We start from the raw sequence: 21,489 nt of genomic DNA on the forward strand, positions 1-21,489 counted from the left end.
CCGAGAATCGAACCAGAGAACCTCTTGCTGTGAGGTGACAGCATTATCCGCTGCACCACTGTGCCGCCCTATATATATATATATATATATATATATATATATATATATATATATATATATATATATATATATACATATATATATATATATATATATATATATATAAATATATAAATATATAGAGAAATATATATATCACATATATTGTGTTTTGTCAGTTATTGTGTATATTGTTATGTATCCATTGACTTTATGCTCTCAAGCCAACTCTGATATTCACATTGTATATTATATATATATGTATCTTACAGTCCGTCATTCATTCTATATATAATGTTGTATTTTCCTTGGGCTGAGACTGAAATAGATCCAATGAGATCAGTGCTTCACCCGAGTTAACAAATTCTAAATAAAATAAAATAAATGTATGTGATAAGTATTACTCACAATTTCAGCATACATTTTTTGGCTAGGCTTATATAGGCCCTAGGGCCAATAGCCTAGTACCTACCTATGAACCTATGAACTCATATTCATGGCTTTTCAAAGTAAGGAAGTCATGAGTGCACTGTATATGGATAGGGCTTCTCAAGGGGCTAGGAAGACAACAGACACTATATGATATCCTACACAGTCTGATAAACTTTGGTTACATCTCATCCGTGCTTATCAAATGCCAAGTTACCTTTTCCTATGTCATGCAATTACATGCATCAGTTTTAGAATCTAGAGAAACACAGTCTTTAACATAAAAAATACTTAATGTCTAAAGTGCAAAAAAACTCCCTAAGATATAACATTTATGCAAAATGCATGTTTCATTTCAAGATACATAAGTAAGACGCAATATTTCCTTAACTCTGAAATGAAAGTATAGTTTGTAACATTCTATAGATAGAAAACTGGTTTTTAAAGGAAAACATCTGCAATCAAAGTTTCATGCTTCCAGTTCTCTAGATTAGCTGCATAACTGGTTATTACATGAATTCTTAAATCAGGAGACTTTATGGATGGGAAACAAGTGAAAAAAGGATAGGTGCTATACAGTTCTAATAAATGCTAAAACATCTCCTCCATTACAAAGTACATTTTATTCAAATCACTTGGTGGCAAAAGAACTATGTGTTGAATGCAAGCCCTCCTTCCTTATCAGTATTTTTTTTGGTTGATTAAAAAATGGATGGCATGTGTGTGATGGACTGTAACTTATAGGCGGCTGATTATGTGCACAATCAGAATTTCTAAATGAATAGGACATACATGCAACTCCTGAAGCCATTTTTGTATTGCACCTCTTGTTGAAAACAGCTAATTTAATGCGAAACTTACCCTCAGGGTATTGGCCTACTGTAGGTAAAAGGGAACACATTGGTACTACATCCTTACTAGTAGTGATACTCTTTACAAACTGTGCTATATAAATAAAATATAAATAGCATCCAGAGAATTCAATACCAAAAAACTGTAAGGAATTAAATATGTAAGAAGCAACATAAAAGTGCAAAACATGGAGCCAGTCGTTGAGGAAGCCTTGCCATTGAGGCCTTCTGATGGACACATATAGCTGTACTATGTAAATAATTTCGATTTTCCAAGAGAGCTGATATTAGGATGAAAGGAAGAGATGTTTATTCATGTTGGCATCTATTATAATAGATCATTACTGTTATTATTGTTCTTCCTGTTTGTAGTCTTGATGGAGTGCCTAGAAATTCACAGGTCACAAATCGATCAGTCAGTCCCACTTATGATCAAGAGTAACAAGAACACAAGAACATATAGATACAAATTCTCAGAATTAAATGGTTTAAAGCAGCAACCCTCTGCATAAAAGAAATCAGCATAATATTGGATGCTGTAAGTTATTAGTTTCAAACAAATACATAAACTCAGGCTTTGCACAAAGTTTTTAAGGTCCACTTTATACTAGATAAATAAATGCAGCTAAAGCTTCTCTTTATACTAGAACAAAGAAATGCAGCTACTGGTTATATAGTCACTCCACCTTTTCAAATGCCCAGACTGCAGCATTTTTCACAGAAATATGATTTTGCAGGAAAAAAAACATATCAATAACTAGAGCAAAGAACCTGACTTGACCAAAATAAAAGTTCACAGGTGTACATTTGAGTTGTTTGCATTGTTTTATATTTTATTAAGTTGTTTCAAGCAGAGAATAATTGTTTTATGCAATAATCAGTTGAAAGTTAAAAAAAAAAGTATTATCCTAAAATATCATGGCATTCGTCTTTTTCATGTTTTTCTCCAACAGACACATATTTTGTAACAGGGACTGTACTACACAAAGAGAAGCAGGTGTTAACTCTACATAGTCATTATACACCTGGCCCACAAAACCTGCAGAATTACAAGACAAAATAAAGTGAAGCAGTCCATGTAAGAACAACAATATGCTTTCCTAGTATAGAGATTAGAGCCTGCAAAAAGAGCAAGAAGTCAAAATGTCTCATTAATCTGCATGAATAACAGTGTTTAAAAGGTTTGGAAAATGGAAAGCGCTACTTTTCAGAAAACAACAACTGATCATTAGATAAGAAGTCAGAAAATGTGTAATTTAACTTCTTGTACGTCTACTTAAAGGTGCATCACCACTACTGGTCGATAAACTATGTTTGAATTATACATGAATAAGCTATTTTGGACAAAAATCACATTGTTTTTGCTTGCTGCTAAAATAAAAACTGTCACTGGTTGAAAGCTAGTGCTCGTAGTCTGACTTTTTTCTTTATTTTCCTAAAATGCACAGTATGGTGAACATCAAGTTTGTGTATTCATATTTGTTTTCAGTGTAGTCTGATAATGATAAAATTATTGAGTCATTCATCCAGGGCTTCTGGAATTCATCAGTTTGTGACAGTATTCAGTGACTAGGAGTGTGGAAAAGAATTTGCAGCACATATTTGCTGGATTGACCAGATAAAAAATCTTGACTGAATTATTCACCGAAGAAGCCCTTTTTGGTGAAACCACTTTCTTTTTGTTGTTTCCAAACTGTAGAATAAACACTGTTACTGGTTCACTGCTACTGCTGGACATCCTAGTGTGTGTGTGTGTGTGTGTGTGTGTGTGTGTGTGTGTGTGTGTGTGTGTGTGTTTGTGTATGTGTATATAGGAGGCAATGAAGAGTTACCGAATAGCTGGGTAACTACAGCAGAGCTAGTAAGGGAGACTGCTAGGAAGGTGCTTGGTGTGACATCTGGACAGAGGAAGGAGGACAAGGAGACATGGTGGTGGAATGAGGAAGTACAGGAGAGTATACAGAGGAAGAGGCTGACGAAGAAGAAGTGGGATTGTCAAAGACATAAAGAAAGTAGACATCAGTATAAGGAGATGAGGCGCATGGCAAAGAGAGAGATGGCAAAAGGCTAAGGATAAGGCATATAGAGAGTTGTATGAGAGATTGGACACTAAAGAGGGAGAAAAGGACCTGTACTGATTGGCTAGACAGAGGGACAGAGCTGGGAAAGACATGCAGCAGGTAAGGGTGATAAAGGACAGTGAGGGAAACATACTCACAAGTGAGGAGAGTGTGTTGAGTAGATGGAAAGAGTACTTTGAAGGGCTGATGAATGAAGAGAATGAGAGAGAGAGAAGGTTGGATGATGTGGGGATAGTGAATCTGGAAGTGAAGCAAATTAGCAAGGGGAAGTAAGGACAGCTATGAAGAGGATGAAGAATGGAAAGGCTGTTGGCCCAGATGACATACCAGTGGAAGCATGGAGGTGCTTAGGAGAAATGGCAGTGGAATTTTTAACCAGATTGTTTAATGAAATTTTGGAAAGTCAGAGGATGCCTGAGGAGTGGAGAAAAAGTGTTTTGGTACCTATCTTTAAGAATAAGGATGATGTGCAGAGCTGCAGTAACTACAGAGGGATAAAACTGATCAGTCACAGCTTGAAGTTATGGGAAAGAGTAGTGGAAGCTAGGTTAAGAAGGGAGGTGATGATTAGTGATCAGCAGTATGGTTTCGTGCCAGGAAAGAGCACTACAGATGCAATATTTGCTCTGAGAGTGTTGTTGGAGAAATACAAAGAAGGTCAGAAGGAGTTGCATTGTGTCTTTGTGGACTTAGAGAAAGCATATGACAGGGTGCCTAGAGAGGAGTTGTGGTATTGTATGAGGAAATCGGGAGTGGCAGAGAAGTATGTAAGAGTGGTACAGGATATGTACAAGGGTAGTGTGACATTGGTGAGGACTGCGGTGGGAGTGACAGATACGTTTAAGGTGGAGGTGGGTTTACATCAAGGATCAGCTCTGAGCCCTTTCTTATTTGCAGTGGTGATGGACAGGTTGACAGATGAGATTAGACAGGAGGCCCCGTGGACTATGATGTTTGCAGATGACATTGTGATATGTTGTGAGAGTAGGGACCAGGTTGAGGAGACCCTGGAGAGGTGGAGATATGCTTTAAAGAGGAGAGGAATGAAGGTCAGCAGGGCTAAAACAGAATATATGTCTATAAATGAGAGGGAGGGTAGAGGAATGGTGAGGATGCAAGGAGTAGAGTTGGTAAAGGTGGATGAGTTTAAGTACTTGGGATCAACAGTTCAGAGTAATGGTGAGTGTGGAAGAGAGGTGAAGAAGAGAGTACAGGCAGGGTGGAATGGGTGGAGAAGAGTGTCAGGAGTGATTTGTGACAGACGGGTACCAATAAGAGTGAAAGGGAAGGTCTACAAGAGGGTAGTGAGACCAGCTATGTTATATGGGTTGGACTGTAGCATTGTCGAAAAGGCAGGAGTCAGAGCTGGATGTGGCAGAGTTAAAGATGTTAAGATTTGCACTGGGTGTGACTAGGATGGACAGGATTAAGAATCAGTATATTAAAGGGTCAGCTCAGGTTGGATAGTTTGGAGACAAAGCAAGAGAGGCGAGATTGTGTTGGTTTGGACATGTGCTGAGGAGGGATGCTGGGTATATTGGGAAAAGGATGCTAAGGATGGAGCTGCCAGGTAAGAGGAAAAGAGGAAGGCCTAAGATGAGGTTTATGGATGTGGTGAGAGAGGACATGTAGGCGGTTGGTGTGAAAGAGCATGATGCAGAGGACAGGAAGAAATGGAAACAGATGATCCGCTGTGGCGACCTAATGGGAACAGCCGAAAGAAGATGATGATGTATATATATATATATATATATATATATATATATATATATATATATATATATAGATATAGCTATATATGTACACACACACACGCACACACACACACACACACACACACACACACACACACCCACACACACACACACACACACACACACACACACACACACACACACACACACACACCCACACACACACACACACACACACACACACACACACACACACACACACACATCTCTCTTCCCTCCTCAATCTCTCAGACCTGTTATAATATGCATATGTATATATGTATATGGGTCTACTATGGAATTTCAAAATTTTACAATCCCGACATTCGAAATACTGACGCTCTGAACATCGATATTGTGAAATCTCGAAATAAAGAAAAATAAACAAAATCAAGAATATATCAAAAAAGATGATTTTACAGGGAGAAAGCCCCCCTGCACCCCCCACACCCCCTGCAACTTAAATATACTAACTCCGAGATTGCACTACAGTAGTACCTATGGGAAACAACACACAGTACACAGCTACTATATAGACATTAAATATTGTTGCTAACCTGCTGCATCTTCTTTTCAGACACATGAGGGTTTTACACTCCAGGAATCTGTGTCTAGTCCTCCAAGTATGCTACCTGCACATTCAACATCCCCATACAGGGAAACTGGGAACTGTTGCTCATCAGTTAGACTGGTGGTGGGAGGTGATCTCCCTCCAGTGGCTGACCTCACTGCTGTTACATCAGTCATATGCCTCAAACTTTTATGTGGTTTGCAAGTCCTCCCACCAAGAGCATTGATGTCATGGGCCACTGTTTCCCAGACATCGTCCTGTAGAAATTGTTGAACACCCCCTCTCCCTAATAGTTGATGACCATGGGTTCTGACTGCCCATGGTAGGATCTCATTCTTGGCTAAGCTGACGTTCTCTAATGTCTACTGTCCATTTCCTCTGGAGGACATGAGCGCACCTATGGGAACAAGACATACAGGTGTAGGCAGATGACTGCTGTGGACAGTAGGCTACCAATTCCTAAAAGTGGACAGCCATAGGTATACGAAGCAGTGCAGGTGTAGATAGTGATAAGAGCATAATTGATGTCCATGGTGGATAATGTAGTACTCAAATGATATGCCAGACTAATGGTAGGGCTGGGTATGTGCATGTTTACAGCTGGGGTGGTTGTTACACAGAGGCTGACAGATAAAGGTCTTACGTTCTTAATTCCAGAATCAGTGATAAATTGCCATCGAGCTTGTTCAAAACATAAAACGTCAAACAACTTCATTGACAATTACATTCTTCTCTGAAATCATCTAAATAAAGTGATTGCAAATGTAAACCAACACATTTGTGATCACCAAAAAACAAACAAAAAACAGATTTTACATGGTGTACTTCACCACTCCCCGACAACATGGGGGCTCTATCCCCACACCTCCAAAAATTAAAAATATACAATTTTAAGGTTGTACAACTGTGAAGAAAGAGAGAAAAACAGTCAATCTCCATCAGTTAAATCATTACATAATATGACCAACAATATCACTAACAAATATTTCCAAAATATAAACATGATAAATGCACACAGTAACAAATCATATAACACTCATATGTACAATGAAAACATCCAAAGCCAGCTACAAAAATACAGACCGCGTAAGGAAGAAATCACTGAACTCAACATACCAGTACACATGCGCCAAGATATAGTCTCAATCCATGCAAAATCTTATTTGTTAAAAACACATAAAACCATAATTTTTTGCAGGAGGTTAGCCCCTATGCACCCCCCACACACTGGTAATCACAATAGGAAGCACTGCAAGCACTATTCTCCTGCATCATATCCAGATTATGGAACAATATCTCCCCCTCTATAACCACACTACCTTCTTGCAATCATTTCAGGACTGCACTAAAACTCACTTAAAAAGTCTCTGGTTATGCCCATGCACCAATCTCGACTAGTAACCCTCCTTTTACCTCCCCTTCCTTAGCCACCATGCATCACACCATCTGACATTGCATTCCTTTCTCTGCAGGCTCTGGCTCACCCTTTAACCTCCCCTTCCCTCCTCACTCAATCTCTCAGACCTGTTATAATATGCTTAACTACCTCACTTCATCTCAACTCCAAATACATATCTAACTGACATGCCTAACTTCCTCTCACTACCACATGTACTACTCACTCAGTCTCCTCTCTTACTCCTCTCTCTCTCTTCCCCTTCCATCTCATTAGCCCTTCTAGCTTGTTCCACCTTCGTGTGGAGCTTCTGCTTTACATCTGCTTGTGTTTAGTGCAAAATTTGTATATAACATTTAGGTATATGAGTTTAGAACAGTATCTGTTTGAACTTAGTACTTTCTGTATACACATCCTACCTTTATTCCTAGCCTCCAGCTAGATATTGTATATCTGTTGATTACTGTGTTTCATATTGTATGTATAGCTAATGTTTGCTGCAGTATGTATTATTTGCTATTGTATGTATATTCAATTGTTCTTCATGTACTCTGCTGCTCATTTATTGTTCTGTGGAGCTTTTCTTCCTGGGCCTGCACTGAAAAAGGACCTGTGTCCAGTTGGAATTTCCTAGTAAATAAATAATTATATATACTAACTCAGAGATCACACAAATGCAGAGTAAGGACATATTCCATAACCCCAGTAATTGTGCAGTCTTGCACACCTGTCAGTCAGTTGGATGGTGATCATATGTGGTCAATTAAACATCCGTTGACCACACACACACACACACACACACACACACACACACACACACACAAAACTATATATATATATATATATATATATATATATATATATATATATATTAGATTGTGTGTGTGTGTGTGTGTGTGTGTGTGTATATATATATATATATATATATATGTATATATATATATATATATATATATATCTTAGAAATACATATACATATATATATATATATATATATATATATATATATATATATATATATATATATATTTATGGTATGTGTTTGTGTGTGCCTGTATTGCAATAAAATAGCTTAAGAGGTAATGTCTGTCTGATGGATAATACTGCATACACAATTTTTCTTTTAGCTCAATGTTTATTAAATGGTACATAATAACTTCTGGAAACTTTTATGTTTAAGGCATAACATCAAAAGGCATTGTAAAGTGAAAGGGAACTTTTATCCAGCAGTATAAGAAAACAGACAACCAAACTGTAGTAAAACACGTTATATATGGGCTATGTAATATTTTTTATATAAAATATATGGATATATAGTTTTGTTTGCCAAAATGACTTCATTTTTAGTAAAGCAAAATAACATACTTGTCTTTTATTGAAAATGATTTCTGTTCTTCCAGAGTATGTATCAGTGTAATAAGGAACTGTTTATTGTCAAGCATAGCAGACAATGATGAGACTGCTTCATCCTCAGCGATGTTTCTGCTGTTTGAAAATGGCTGGTAGAGAAGATTAATTCTATTAACATTTCATAGGAAATCAATATTGTGCAAGTAATATGTGAAAGAAACATGTACCTCAGATGCTGTAATAAGATCTTCAGTCAGATTTGGTGCAATATTTCCTGACTAAAGGAAAAAAATAATTTAGTAATAACAACAGTAATCATCAATTACAAGACTTGACTTGAACATAAACTAATTCTAACTGTGTTTTTATATTTTTTAAAAACTCCCCAGTACTAAGAACCCAAATCTGTGGATTTAAGGACTGTTAGTGCTAAATTAAACAGATTTAACATGGGGTCTTCACCACTACAAAACCCATGACTTAATTATTACATGGAAATTGACAAAGACAACCCCTTACCTCTGGGAAAAAAGTCCTAATGGCAAAATACTTGTAGTCAAGAAATGGTATTGTTCCTGATCTGTTAACAACCCTCAGTCCATCAGTCTGAAGATCTGCAAACCCTAAAATAAAAAATATTTCAAAATTAGTTTTCTTTTTGAAAGATTCAGCTATAGAGTGAATTGAATACTCTTACTAAGAAGCCATACAGAACAGTAAGAAGGTAATTGCTTTGAGATTTACATTAAGGCTTGCAAACGTAAACACCTTAAAATGAATTGGCAGAACAGTGTTTCTCTAGTGGTGACACCATCATCCCAAGGAAAGTCCCAGGTTGTTTCTGGAGAAAAACGAGAAAGTGTGAAGGCTTCATGAATTTAAAACATTGATTTTTGTGTTAGCAGGGTCAGGAAGAATTCAAAAGTGTGATAGTCAGTGGTTATATGCATTTGACTACAAATTAATGACATAATTAACAGCTATATCCTAGTTATTTCAGGTGTGTGTGTGTGTGTGTGTGTGTGTGTGTGTGTGTGTGTGTGTGTGTGTGTGTGTGTATTTGTGTTTGTATATGTGTGTGTGTATGTGTGTGTATATATATGTGTGTGTGTGTGTGTGTGTGTGTTTGTGTGTGTGTGTGTGCGTGTGTTTGTGTGAGTTTAAGTGTGCGAAGGAGGCCCAGTTTCCCAGCTTCTCTAAACTAAATAAATAGCAACTAACTTGACACAGGAGATACTTTCATTCATAAGTGCTAAACGATGACCTGTCCAGTGTTACATATATATGTTATACATCTGATTCAAAATTCAAAACGGCAAGAAATGACTGAAGCCATTGACCAAGTGTCTTGCTTCTTGTGGTCCAAATGTATAGTTTGCAATGTTATCAACACAGCTATCCATATCTTTAATATCCTAATACCAAACATACAGAATACATTATACCTCATTAGAAAGGTAAAGGTAATTGTACTATTTAGCTCATAAACACTAACTGTGTACTTAAACAAAGAAAAACTGGGAGAAAGTGGAAGGCATATGACCCGTATTACATACACAACTCAACAAACTGCACATCACATTTGCAAAACTGAAAAATAAAGTAGGATTGGCAAACAACAACTGCATTATATACTTTTTAGCCAACCTAAAAGGAATCTGAATTGTGCAGAAAAGAAACTTACAGGGGATATTAAGAAATGTCATATTCTGGTGCTGCTGTAGCATTGTCACCTCACAGTAAGACGTTGTCCTGTTCGATTTTCAGCTAGAGTGTCTTCTGTGTGGAGACATGCGTGAATGGGCGTACCTTTGTTGAAGGTTGTGTGTCAGGGCCGGCAACTCAAAGTCTACTGCCAATCATTAGCAGACCGGAATTCCACTGTGATGACCCCTAACCGGTAAAAGCTGTAACACACAACAATAACAATACTCTGTGAGAAAATGGCAAAACAAAAGCTCCAGAAAATAAAGTACCTCTCAATGTACCAAAGTGAATATCCAGAAAAACTTAGAGGTCACAAACACGGCTCCGGTGTAGAACTTTATTAAGCACACAGTTAAAAAGTTTAAAAAGTGAGCGCTTTCACGTCCTAAGTCAGATGCTTATTCAGACATCGAGTTCATTGAAGTCTGAAGAAGTATCTGACTTAGGATGTTGCTTTTTTGGAAATGTCATATTCTGTCATACATCTTTCCTGGTAGTGGACATTGGCAACTTACTACACTAATATTTCATGAATGACTATTATCAGCAACAACTATGCTGTTGCCATGTATTGTAGACAATGGCCCTCATAAATGTTTAAGACAACATATCTCTGCTAAATGTTCACTTATTATTATTATTATTGATAAAGTATGGGGTCATACTAATGATAAGGCTGGATGGCATTTTATGTTAAATTACAAAGAACGAATGTGGATTATTAAGTTAGGGCATTATTTGCTCCTGGTCTTAATGAGTATCTATAATGACCAATAGGATTCCGGGGATGAACATTTAAATTATTCTATTTTGTATTCTTTAATGCAGTGATAAAGGCTCATAGCCGAAACCAGTTTGCTTGAATTTTCACCAGATGGGTGTTTGGTATTATTGTATGTTTATTTAGAGGTTTAATAAATGCTTTTTATGCTATATACTGCGGTGGTGGTGCTGCGGTAGCATTGTTGCCTCACAGTAAGACGTTGTCCTGTTCAATTCTCAGCTAAACCGTCTGCTGTGTGGAGACATGCATGAATGGGCGTACCTTCATTGAAGGTTGTGCATCAGGGCTCGCAACTCGGCACGTAAAAATCTCCTGCCAATCATTAGCGGACCGGAGTTCCGCTGTGGTGACCCCTAACCGGGAAAAGCCGAAAGACACAACAATAAACGCTTTTAATGCTGGCGAGCTGACTTGGAATATGAGCTTTTTTTGTTTTTGTACTTTGTTAAGTTTCTCATGAGTTTAGACTCGTATCTACATTGCTTGTACTTGCTAAAAGACTCAGGAAGGTGGTCTGTAGTGAAATCAGACTTTAGCCTGTTATTAATTATGTCTTACTTCCAAGACAACATGATTTCTAAAGACAGGATAGTGCTATCATCGATTTTGTTTGGTTCTAACAATATGTAAGCAATGCAGGCTTTTCACAGAGGATGTCAGTTATCCTAAATGACCAAGCCATTACCACAGTAGGTGTTTCTGAGGGCTCAGTCCTGGGCAATTATTATTCTTTCTATTCACATTGCGTGACTTAGCAGAATATGAATTATTCATTAATGACTTGATTGACCTGCTTTTTGAATGCCATTTGCCTGATATTAAAATATTCCTGCAAAATTGCCTGACAGATGTATAAAATTATTTTAGCAGCAAGAATCTTGCAATGTAACAGACTCCTATGTAATACGATATTATCTCAGGCATTTGCATTTTTACCTCTTTAATTGTGATTGTGTAAAGGGCATGACATATTTTTAAGAGAGCAATTATCATTATCCTGGTTATTATCAACTGTCATTGGTTTTGGAGCAACTGCTTGTTTACTTAATGTTAACGTTGGCCGTGGAATAAAGATTTATTTAAAATAAAAATAAAATAAAAAAGAAACTTGCAGTAAACACTGTTAAAACTCGCTTTGTATCCCTTTTCACAGAGCATCCTAATAGTTAGCAACTAAAGCATGCAAGCATTTGAATATTTTGGAATCTGCCTTAACCCGGCCCTCTCTTTTCTCAACCAAACCATTTGCTTAGTCCACAAGGTATTACAACTTAAGATGACCTATACCATGCACCTTAATTCCAAATCCCACTCTGCCACAGGGCAGAACATTCTTACCACTTTTTAGAATATATCTTATTTATCTTTTCAATTGGTATTGTCATGAGTAGTAAAATGCCTTCGACTGCTAGTTTCATAGTATTCAGACTGCTTGTTCCATACTATACGGCGATTAAGTATTGCCTATAACTCAAATTACCTCAATTCAAATAATGTCTTAATCAATGGAGAAGTCAAAAAAGGGATGTGGGAGTAAGTAGCCACAGTTGTGGTTCAAACATCTTGTAAGAAGTGTATGTCCTAAGCAACTGCTGCAGTGGCCTGTGTGTCCTCATTTCACTATTGTGCATGCCACCTTCAGTAGAGTAGCTGCAGGAATTAGTGAAAAAATCCTTTTCTCATCCCAGTATGTGTAAAAGGCCCTTAAGCACCTTGGCCCATTAGGTGGTTTCCTGGTCTGGGTACAATTAGGGACCTCCCTTAAACATGGGTGGCCCCAATCTAGAGGGAAGGGTATGTAAAAGTCAGACTTTCAGGACACTGGGACAAGTGCAGTACTGTGATAAGAAAAAGAACAGCACATAAAAATATTAAGGGTGTGGACCAAACTCCATTTATGGATGCCTACAACTGTGGTCCTCTCCAGTCAGTTCTAATATGGGCTCAAGACTTATGGGAGGGAGGTTTGTGGTTGACAGGCATGAAGGAAGAATAGAAATTCAGACAGTTTTTCCTGGAATATGTAGATTTATGTCTCCATTTTTCCTCACTGAATGTCAATCTAGTTTACTTATGAAGGATTACTGCATCATTATCATAGAAAGCATATTCCTGCTATTTAACACCCTAAATTATATTCACTTAAATGATGACTAGTGCCCTATAATCACATCAATTGTTATCATTCACCCAGACAACTTACTTAAATGCCACTTTAAGAACTCTGGTACAAGAATGACCATTGCAGAATTTTCCGGGGTGGGGCGGATTTTCTAAAAATAGCCCATGAAATGTGTAATAACTTGACACGTTAAGAAGATCATAGATCACAAACCTTCATAAATGCATTTCACTGAGATATATAATGTTTTGCATGTGTTATCCAAGTTAAGATAAAACAACCATGTTTAAGATGCTTGCTACAGGTTACTGTTCTGTTAACTCATTGTTGCATATTTATCTCGTATATGTAAAATATCAATATTTTAAATTCAGGCAGTGGTGGACACAGATGGTTAAAACTCATATACCCTGCTTGTGCTATATTGCACACACATTGCTCTGTGTTATCTTATACTTTATCATGTCACTTTTGTATTGTATTGTATATTTGTGGATCTCATTCAGCCCAGGATGAAGATGGCTCATGGAACAGCTTGTTTAACAAACACACAAATGCCTAAACAACTGGAAAAACAGATGAGCACATTTTTGCTGTCTCAGTGGGGAAACCCTTAATGCAATGTAGCTGATAGATTAATGCAGCTGACTCACATTTGATTAGAGTCTCAGGAGCAGGAGAGACTGGCTGAGAAGGGATAAATCTCAGTGGCCAGCACCTGCTCACCAACTGGAGGAAAGAAAGGCAGTGACAGCAACTACATGATGGTAACTTACTTACAACTGGGTGAAATAGGAGCACAGGAATGGCTGATGCTGGGGGCATAGGTCTATCATACAGTATGAAGGGTTGTTAATAGCACAGGAATGGCTGATGACAAGTGCATAGGCCTAGCATACAGTGTGAAGTGCTGTTAGCAGCACAGGAATGGCTGATAACAGGTGCATAGTCCTATCATACAGTGTGAGGCGCTGTTAACAGCACAGGAATGGCTGATGACAGGTGCATAGGCCTATCATACAGTGTGAAGTGCTGTTAGCAGCACAGGAATGGCTGATGACAGGTGCATAGTCCTATCATACAGTGTGAAGTGCTGTTAACAGCACAGGAATGGCTGATGACAGGTACATAGGCCTAGCATACAGTGTGAAGTGCTGTTAGCAGCACAGGAATGGCTGATGACAGGTGCATAGTCCTATCATACAGTGTGAGGCGCTGTTAACAGCACAGGAATGGCTGATGACAGGTGCATAGGCCTATCATACAGTGTGAAGTGCTGTTAGCAGCACAGGAATGGCTGATGACAGGTGCATAGTCCTATCATACAGTGTGAAGTGCTGTTAACAGCACAGGAATGGCTGATGACAGGTGCATAGGCTTATCATACAGTGTGAAGTGCTGTTAGCAGCACAGGAATGAAAGATAATGGGTGCACAGGCCTAGCATTCTGTGTGAAGTGATGGTGTTAGCACTGCAGGAATGACTGATGGGTGCATAGGCCTATCATACAGTGTGAAGTACTGTTAGGTAGCAGAGGAATGGCTGATGGGTGCATAGGTCTATCATACAGTATGAAGTGCTGTTAACAGCACAGGAATGGCTGATGACAGGTGCATAGGCCTATCATACAGTGTGAAGTGCTGTTAGCAGCACAGAAATGATTGATGATGGGTGCACAGGCCTAGCATTCTGTGTGCAGTGATGGTGTTAGCAGCACAGGAATGACTGATGGGTTCATAGGCCTATCATACATTGTGAAGTACTGTTGCTAGCAGCACAGGAGCTGCTGATGGTGGGAGCTAGAAGCACAGGAATGGCTGATGATGGATGTATAGGTCTATCACACAGTGTGAAGTGCTGTTGTTGGCAACTGAGGAACAACTGATGACCATGCACAGGTCAAGCATACAGTGTGAAGTGCTGTTAGCAGCACAGGAATGGCTGATAATTGGTGCATAGGCCTATCATATAGTGTGAAGTGCTGTTAGCAGTACAGGAATGGCTGATGAGGGGGGCATAGACCTATCATACAGTGTGAAGTGCTGTTGCAGTACAGGATTGACTGATGGGTGCATGGGCCTATCATACAGTGTGAAGTACTGTTAGCAGCACAGGAATGGCTGATGATGTGTGCATAGGCCTATTATACAGTGTGAAGTGCTATTAGCAGCATAGGAATGACTGATGGGTGCATAGGCCTAGCATACAGTGTGAAGTACTGTTAGCAGCAGAGGAATGGCTGATGATGGGTGCATAGGTCTATCATACAGTGTTACGTGCTGTTAGCAGCACAGTAATGACTGATGGGTGCATAGGCCTATCATACAGTGTGAAGTTCTGTTAGCAGCACAGAAATGACTGATGGGTGCATAGGCCTATCATACAGTGTGAAGTGCTGTAGTTAGCAGCAGAGGAATGGCTGATGGGTCCATAGGCCTATCATAACAGTGTGAAGTGCTGTTAGCAGCATAGGAATGACTGATGGGTGCATAGGCCTAGCATACAGTGTGAAGTACTGTTAGCAGCACAGAAATGGCTGATGATGGGTGCATAGGCTTATCATACAGTGTGAAGTGCTGTAGTTAGCAGCAGACGAATGGCTGATGGGTGCATAGGCCTATTATACAGTGTGAAGTGCTGTTAGCAGCTCAGGTATGGCTGATGACAGGTGCATAGGCCTATCATAGAGTGTGAAGTACTGTTGTTTGCAGCACAGGAATGACTGATGACAGGTGCATAGGCCTATCATACAGTGTGAAGTGCTGTTAGCAATACAGGAATGGCTGATGGGTGCATAGGCCTATCATACAGTGTGAAGTGCTGTTAGCAGTACAGGAATGGCTGATGAGGGGGGCATAGGCCTATCATATAGTATGAAGTGCTGTTGCAGCACAGGAATGACTGATGGGTGCATGGGCCTATCATACAGTGTGAAGTACTGTTAGCAGCACAGGAATGGCTGATGACGGGTGCATAGGCCTATCATACAGTGTGAAGTGCTGTTGTTGGGAACTTGCTGTGTTGTAAGCCCAGCTGTGCCAGAACACATGTAGCTGCAGAGTGGTGGAAGTTTATGGGAAAAAAACACCTAGCCTACCAGAAAGATACCTCTTCTGACAGATGGCTTTTGTCTCTACCTTTGGCTCATAAGGTAAAAGTTCCATACAGGCAAATCCTCAGTGATGAGGGAGGTAATGCTCACAGGGTGACATGGGGTGCTTTTGTCAGTGATATGGGAAAAGTTGATTGGCTACTGTGGGGTCATGGTCAACAGCATAGGCGAGAGAAAAGGATACTGAAAAAAAGAGGAACTTACTTAATTTAAACTGAAATATCTTACCTTCTCGTATTCCTTTTCGAATCAGACATTCCATCTCTGCACGTTCTTGACTCATTTTTCTAGTCAGTTTGGAGGTTTTGTACTTAATTACACAATAGGCAACTGTAAAAGTAAGAATTATTTAGTTTAATATAAAAAATCATACTTTGCTATGAAGCACTACTCTTAAAATCTTAATATTGCTACAATGAAACACTTGGTCCATCATGAACAATACTTCAGTAATAATGTACAGCAAGGAGAGTAACAGTATTATGCTCCCTGAGATTTATCACACATATCTGCGCCGTAAATTCTACATCAATATATTAGATGGAAAGCAAGCACCAAGTGCAGTAGCTTAAAGAACTTGACTATCCATTAAAGAACTTGGATATCCATTAAGTCTAAAAACTGATTTCATATGAAGTCAACAAACACTTCTGATTTGTATTTTTTTGTTTTATTTGCTAGTTAGATATTCTTTTGGCGTACTATACAAGAAAACTAAACAAGTTTGGAATTTTCTTCTAGATTTATACTAAGAGGTATTAAGTTGCTTCATAATCTATCTTGCAAATAAAAATTAACTTAGAGATTTCATCACGGATAAAAATAAAAACCCGATACCAAGTCTCTGTTCTTTCAGAAGAAAGAATAATGTTGAGAAAACAAAATGGTGATTCTATAGTTAGACACACTCGGACTCCACCCTTAATAGTCAGGGAAAGAGAAGGATGATGTATTTCAAGATCCGTTATGTAAAGAGGGACCTTAGGTCCCTCCATCTCAGTAAATATGAATACAACCTGGTAGTAACTTATGTGGAGGTGAGTCATATTAGGTACTGTACTCAGATACATGCAGGAGAACATGATGGAGTTTCTTGTGCACAGGTCTGAGGCCATAAAACAATGGTACTGAGTAGTATCCTGCCATCACCAAGAATGATGCTACAATTCAGAGATAAAGTAACTCGCTTTAACAATTGGCTAAGTAAATGGTGTTACTCAGATCTATGGTACTCAGTAGTATCCTGCTGTCACCGAAAATGATGCTACAATTCAGACATAAAGTAACTCGCTTTAATGATTGGCGGAGTAATTGGTGATACTCTAATCTATGGCATTGAGTAGTATCCTGCCATCAATGAAAATTATGCTACAATTCAGACATAAAGTAACTCGCTTTAACGATTGGCGTAATAATTGGTGTTACTCTAATCTATGGCATTGAGTAGTATCCTGCCATCAATGAAAATTATGCTACAATTCAGAGATAAAGTAACTCACTTTAATAATTGGCTGAGTAATTGGTGTTATTTGGATCTATTTCAATTTATAGAAAAAACACATTGTTGAAACCCATATGGTCGAGATCATATGGTCAACAATGTAGTTAGTTGAAAAACTGACATAAAGCCATACAACACCTGGTAACAACACAAACAGCATTTTTGCAGGGGGAGTGGAGTCTCCCTGTACCCCCCATACTCCCTGCTAATTATTTATACCAACTACAGGATCACACTATAGTGGAAAAAAGGGCAAATTCCCAGAACACTACTGTATCGCCACCTCAGTCACAATGGTTTGATAGACCAAACTGTTCACCATACGGTCTCAAGCAATTGACATAGATCTTGTGTTATTCTATAGAGAGCTAGCACAGGTCAGCATGGGAGGGGATGGTTAAAAGCCTTTTCTGCTTCTCTGGTGGGGGGAGGATGACTTGAGCCTCTCTCAGCATACTTTTGCACACTGGGTAAAGTTTTTGCTATCCTCTTAGTGCCTTTTGGCAGAGTTCATCTTCTAGACATTCAAATGTAGTAAATTCTAATTTGGATTTTATTAAGGTAGTTTTAATTAATGCTACGAGTCTTAACAAAAAGATACTCAAACTCATGGCTATCCTAATACAGAGACTTGCTTTCATTGCAGTGAAAGCACCCTCTATATACCTGCATTCAGAACCTATAACTCCTTCAGGCTCAGTAGTAACTATGGGGAAGTATCTGTATTTATCGGGGACCCCATAATCTCATATCAAATTTCTCAAGATCACTGCCTAGAACTTCTGGAGGTTCAAATTACACTAAACAAACCCTAACTAACATACCATTGCTAGTTACAGACCACATTCCATATCTTCTGTTAGTTAGAGTAATTTTGTAAATACTTTAGATATGATTGTTATCATTGACAATGCTAAATATTCCCTTAGGTGACATTAAATATCCAACAATAAACAGGAAAATCTATATCACCTGCAACAAATATATCTAATGCTTCACAGAAAATTGTCTGTCTTCTCACTGGAGGGCCCAGTATTCTTTATATCCTCACAATATGTAAATATCTTTTGGTATCTCTTAAAAGCACATTTGTTACAGCACTTAAATTACGTAAATAAATTCCAAACTGACCCTCCACCTACTGGTCCCATCATCAAAGCTGCTGTCTACACTTTGCATGGAGGAGTCTGCCCCTACCTGTTCCAAATGTAGTGGGAAATTTTAGAATAACCCATTAACGCGGAATACTATTATCAATAACTTATTTATATCAATAACTTATTTATTTATTATTTATTGACATTTGATTACCGTTAAAGTCCATCTGGTAGAATCCCATTTTCAGTGGAGGCCCTGGGAGAAAAGCTTTAAATTATTACAAACATTTTAAGAACAATAATTTTGCAATCTTCAAAAATAAAACAAAAACATCTGTAGTTTAAATAAATTAGACATGATATAAAAACATTGGTTAAGAATTGATACAAGTTATATGACAGGCATATAGTTTATAGACAAATTAAAGGTAAGTTAGTCTAATACAAACAGGAATTGCAATATGAAGTGAGGGGAAAACAGGCTTATGGTATATTTAGAGAAAAAAATCAGTATAAACAAAATGTGTAAGGAAAGTTGTCATATTTAGAGAAAAGCTTGTTTTCTTTTAAAAAGAAAATAATCAGTTCATATAATACAGCTCCATCTCCCCACCTTGAAAAAGCACTAAAACCAGCTAGAAAAACCTAAACTGCACCACTAGAAAGAGTAAAGCTGAGTATGATTTCAGAGTAGCCACTTCTCCTGAAAATAACCATAAATCCTTCCTCAACTAAGTCAGTATGCTAAGAAATGAAACTTAGCTATGTTCTGAGCTCGTTTATAATAATGCTGCCAACACAGATCACAAAGAAAAAGCATCCAGCCACTCAGTATTTGCCCACATCTTCCAACTCGGCTCCCTAAAATTACAATAGGCTAAGTTCTACTACCCTTATTCAGCTCTAATAACATGCTTCAGTGGACCATGATAATATACAAGGTTGTTTACTTATTAGCATTAAAAATAAGCTGGCTGAGCCTCTCCTTAACCTTTTAAATCTTAGCCTCTTCACAGGTTATATATCTGATATTTGGAGAACTACCACTATGCTCACACTTAGTCTCATCAGTGTTATGAACAGCATCATATCTAAGAACATTAATGCAGACATAGGTAACCTTTTTATCCTTGACCTAAATCAACTTGGCTGTGTCAAGGCACATCATGTCTCCTTAACCTAGTAAACATCTTTGAGAGGATAATGGAAACTGGGTAATTATCACTGTGTTCTTATCATCTAGCTGGAGCTTACCAAAGCATCCTGATACAATCTACACTGCATGAATTGTTGATAAGATTACTAAATTTAGTGTAAATTCCTATGTTGCCTGTTGGCTAGCTACTTGTCTGGCTGACAGAACTCATGTATGGAAAGTTTTAGGAGCTTCCTTTGAACATAAAAACTGTTAACATTGGTGCCCTGTAGGGTTCTGTACTAGCCCCCACCTTTACATCATTTGTTTCCTTAAAATCCAATCGAATATTCCAAGTTTGTGGTTATCTATGTTTGTAGATGTTTGTCAGATCTCCTTCAAACACACACACAACTTGACTATGACAACTCAGGTCTATATCACTTAATCGAAATATGTGTTCACTGAATACATATTCATCAAACTCTAAACATCAAAATTAATTTCACCAAACCTTGGACTTTATCCCAGGCTTAAGAAGCACTTGGCCATCACCACAACTTTGCCCTTTTCTCCACTGTAGTATGATTTCAGAGTTGATATATATAGCTATGGGGTGTGGGGGGAAGCCCCCCTCTTGGGTGGGTTTGATTTAGTGCAGTGTGTGTTCCAGAGTGCTAGTGGGCAAGGGGTTCCTAACCCTGGAAAACGTTTGAGGTTTGCTGAAATGAATTTTGATGTTTACAGTTTGATGAATATGTATTCAATGAATGCATACTTTGATTAAGTGATGTAGCAATGGTCTTAAACTAAATGTTTAGAAGGTTCACTATCAGAAGGACAAAAGCTTATTTGGGTTTACTAGTTTAGTCCAGTTTCAGACTTTGATTCTGGGCTTTCTGGGCTTTTGTTGTGGTGTTGTTTTGCCTGCTTTTTTGGGGGAGGGAGGCTTGCTTACCAGTACCAGTGGTGGGGAAGCATTGAGCCTGCTTTTTCAGTTTTTGAGGGTTCAGCCCACAGTAACTAGTAGTTTATTGGTCGTTTTGGGCCAGTTTCTAGCTTTTTCCAGCCCCCTGGTATAAAACATTCAGCTTGTACCTACTCAGCACAGACTCCACGTGGGCCAGCAGAGTAATCCAGGCTGCAGAGAGCTGAATAAGTGACTTTTCTTGATACTAAGTATATTTATTGTTGCTTTCCACATCTGAATACCTAGCAACTGTATTTCGCCTGCCCTTCTGTTACATTGAAGCTGTTTTTACTGCATTTAACTTAATATTGCACTTGGAATCCTTGTTTGTTACTATTTGACTGTATTTGTAGCAAATTCTTCTGTGTAAGCTGTAGTAGCTGATTCATAGCATTTATAAGTGTTTGCTGTACCTGTTTCTGCCTGTTTTGTGAAAAAGAAAAATATCTCTTGTTTTTCCTGCTTTACTAGTTTAGTCCAGTTTCAGTGTTGCTGATTCCTGGGCTTGTAGTTCCTGTGTACTGTTCCTGCTTTACTAGTTTAGTCCAGTTTCAGAGTTGCTGATTCCTGGGCTTTGGTTGTAGTTCCTGTGTACTGTTTCCTTGCCTTAT

The 21,489-nt window shown here is 38.3% G+C and overlaps 1 protein-coding gene across 1 annotated transcript in view; it reads right to left on the minus strand.

Annotated features, from left to right (window-relative positions):
* Positions 1-21,489, minus strand: part of PLXNC1 (plexin C1) — a 735,616-nt gene that overhangs the window by 281,373 nt on the left and 432,754 nt on the right. Inside the window, exons 19-22 of the mRNA XM_044087647.1 lie at positions 16,404-16,505; positions 8,970-9,073; positions 8,678-8,728; positions 8,466-8,599 (exon numbers count right to left, since the gene is read on the minus strand). Coding sequence (XP_043943582.1) covers positions 8,466-8,599; positions 8,678-8,728; positions 8,970-9,073; positions 16,404-16,505 — 391 coding nt within the window. The remainder of the gene's footprint in view (positions 1-8,465; positions 8,600-8,677; positions 8,729-8,969; positions 9,074-16,403; positions 16,506-21,489) is intronic.

Source organism: Protopterus annectens, chromosome 11.part0 (genome assembly GCF_019279795.1).
Source record: "Protopterus annectens isolate FY-2018-M chromosome 11.part0, PAN1.0, whole genome shotgun sequence".
Lineage (NCBI taxonomy): Eukaryota > Metazoa > Chordata > Ceratodontiformes > Protopteridae > Protopterus > Protopterus annectens.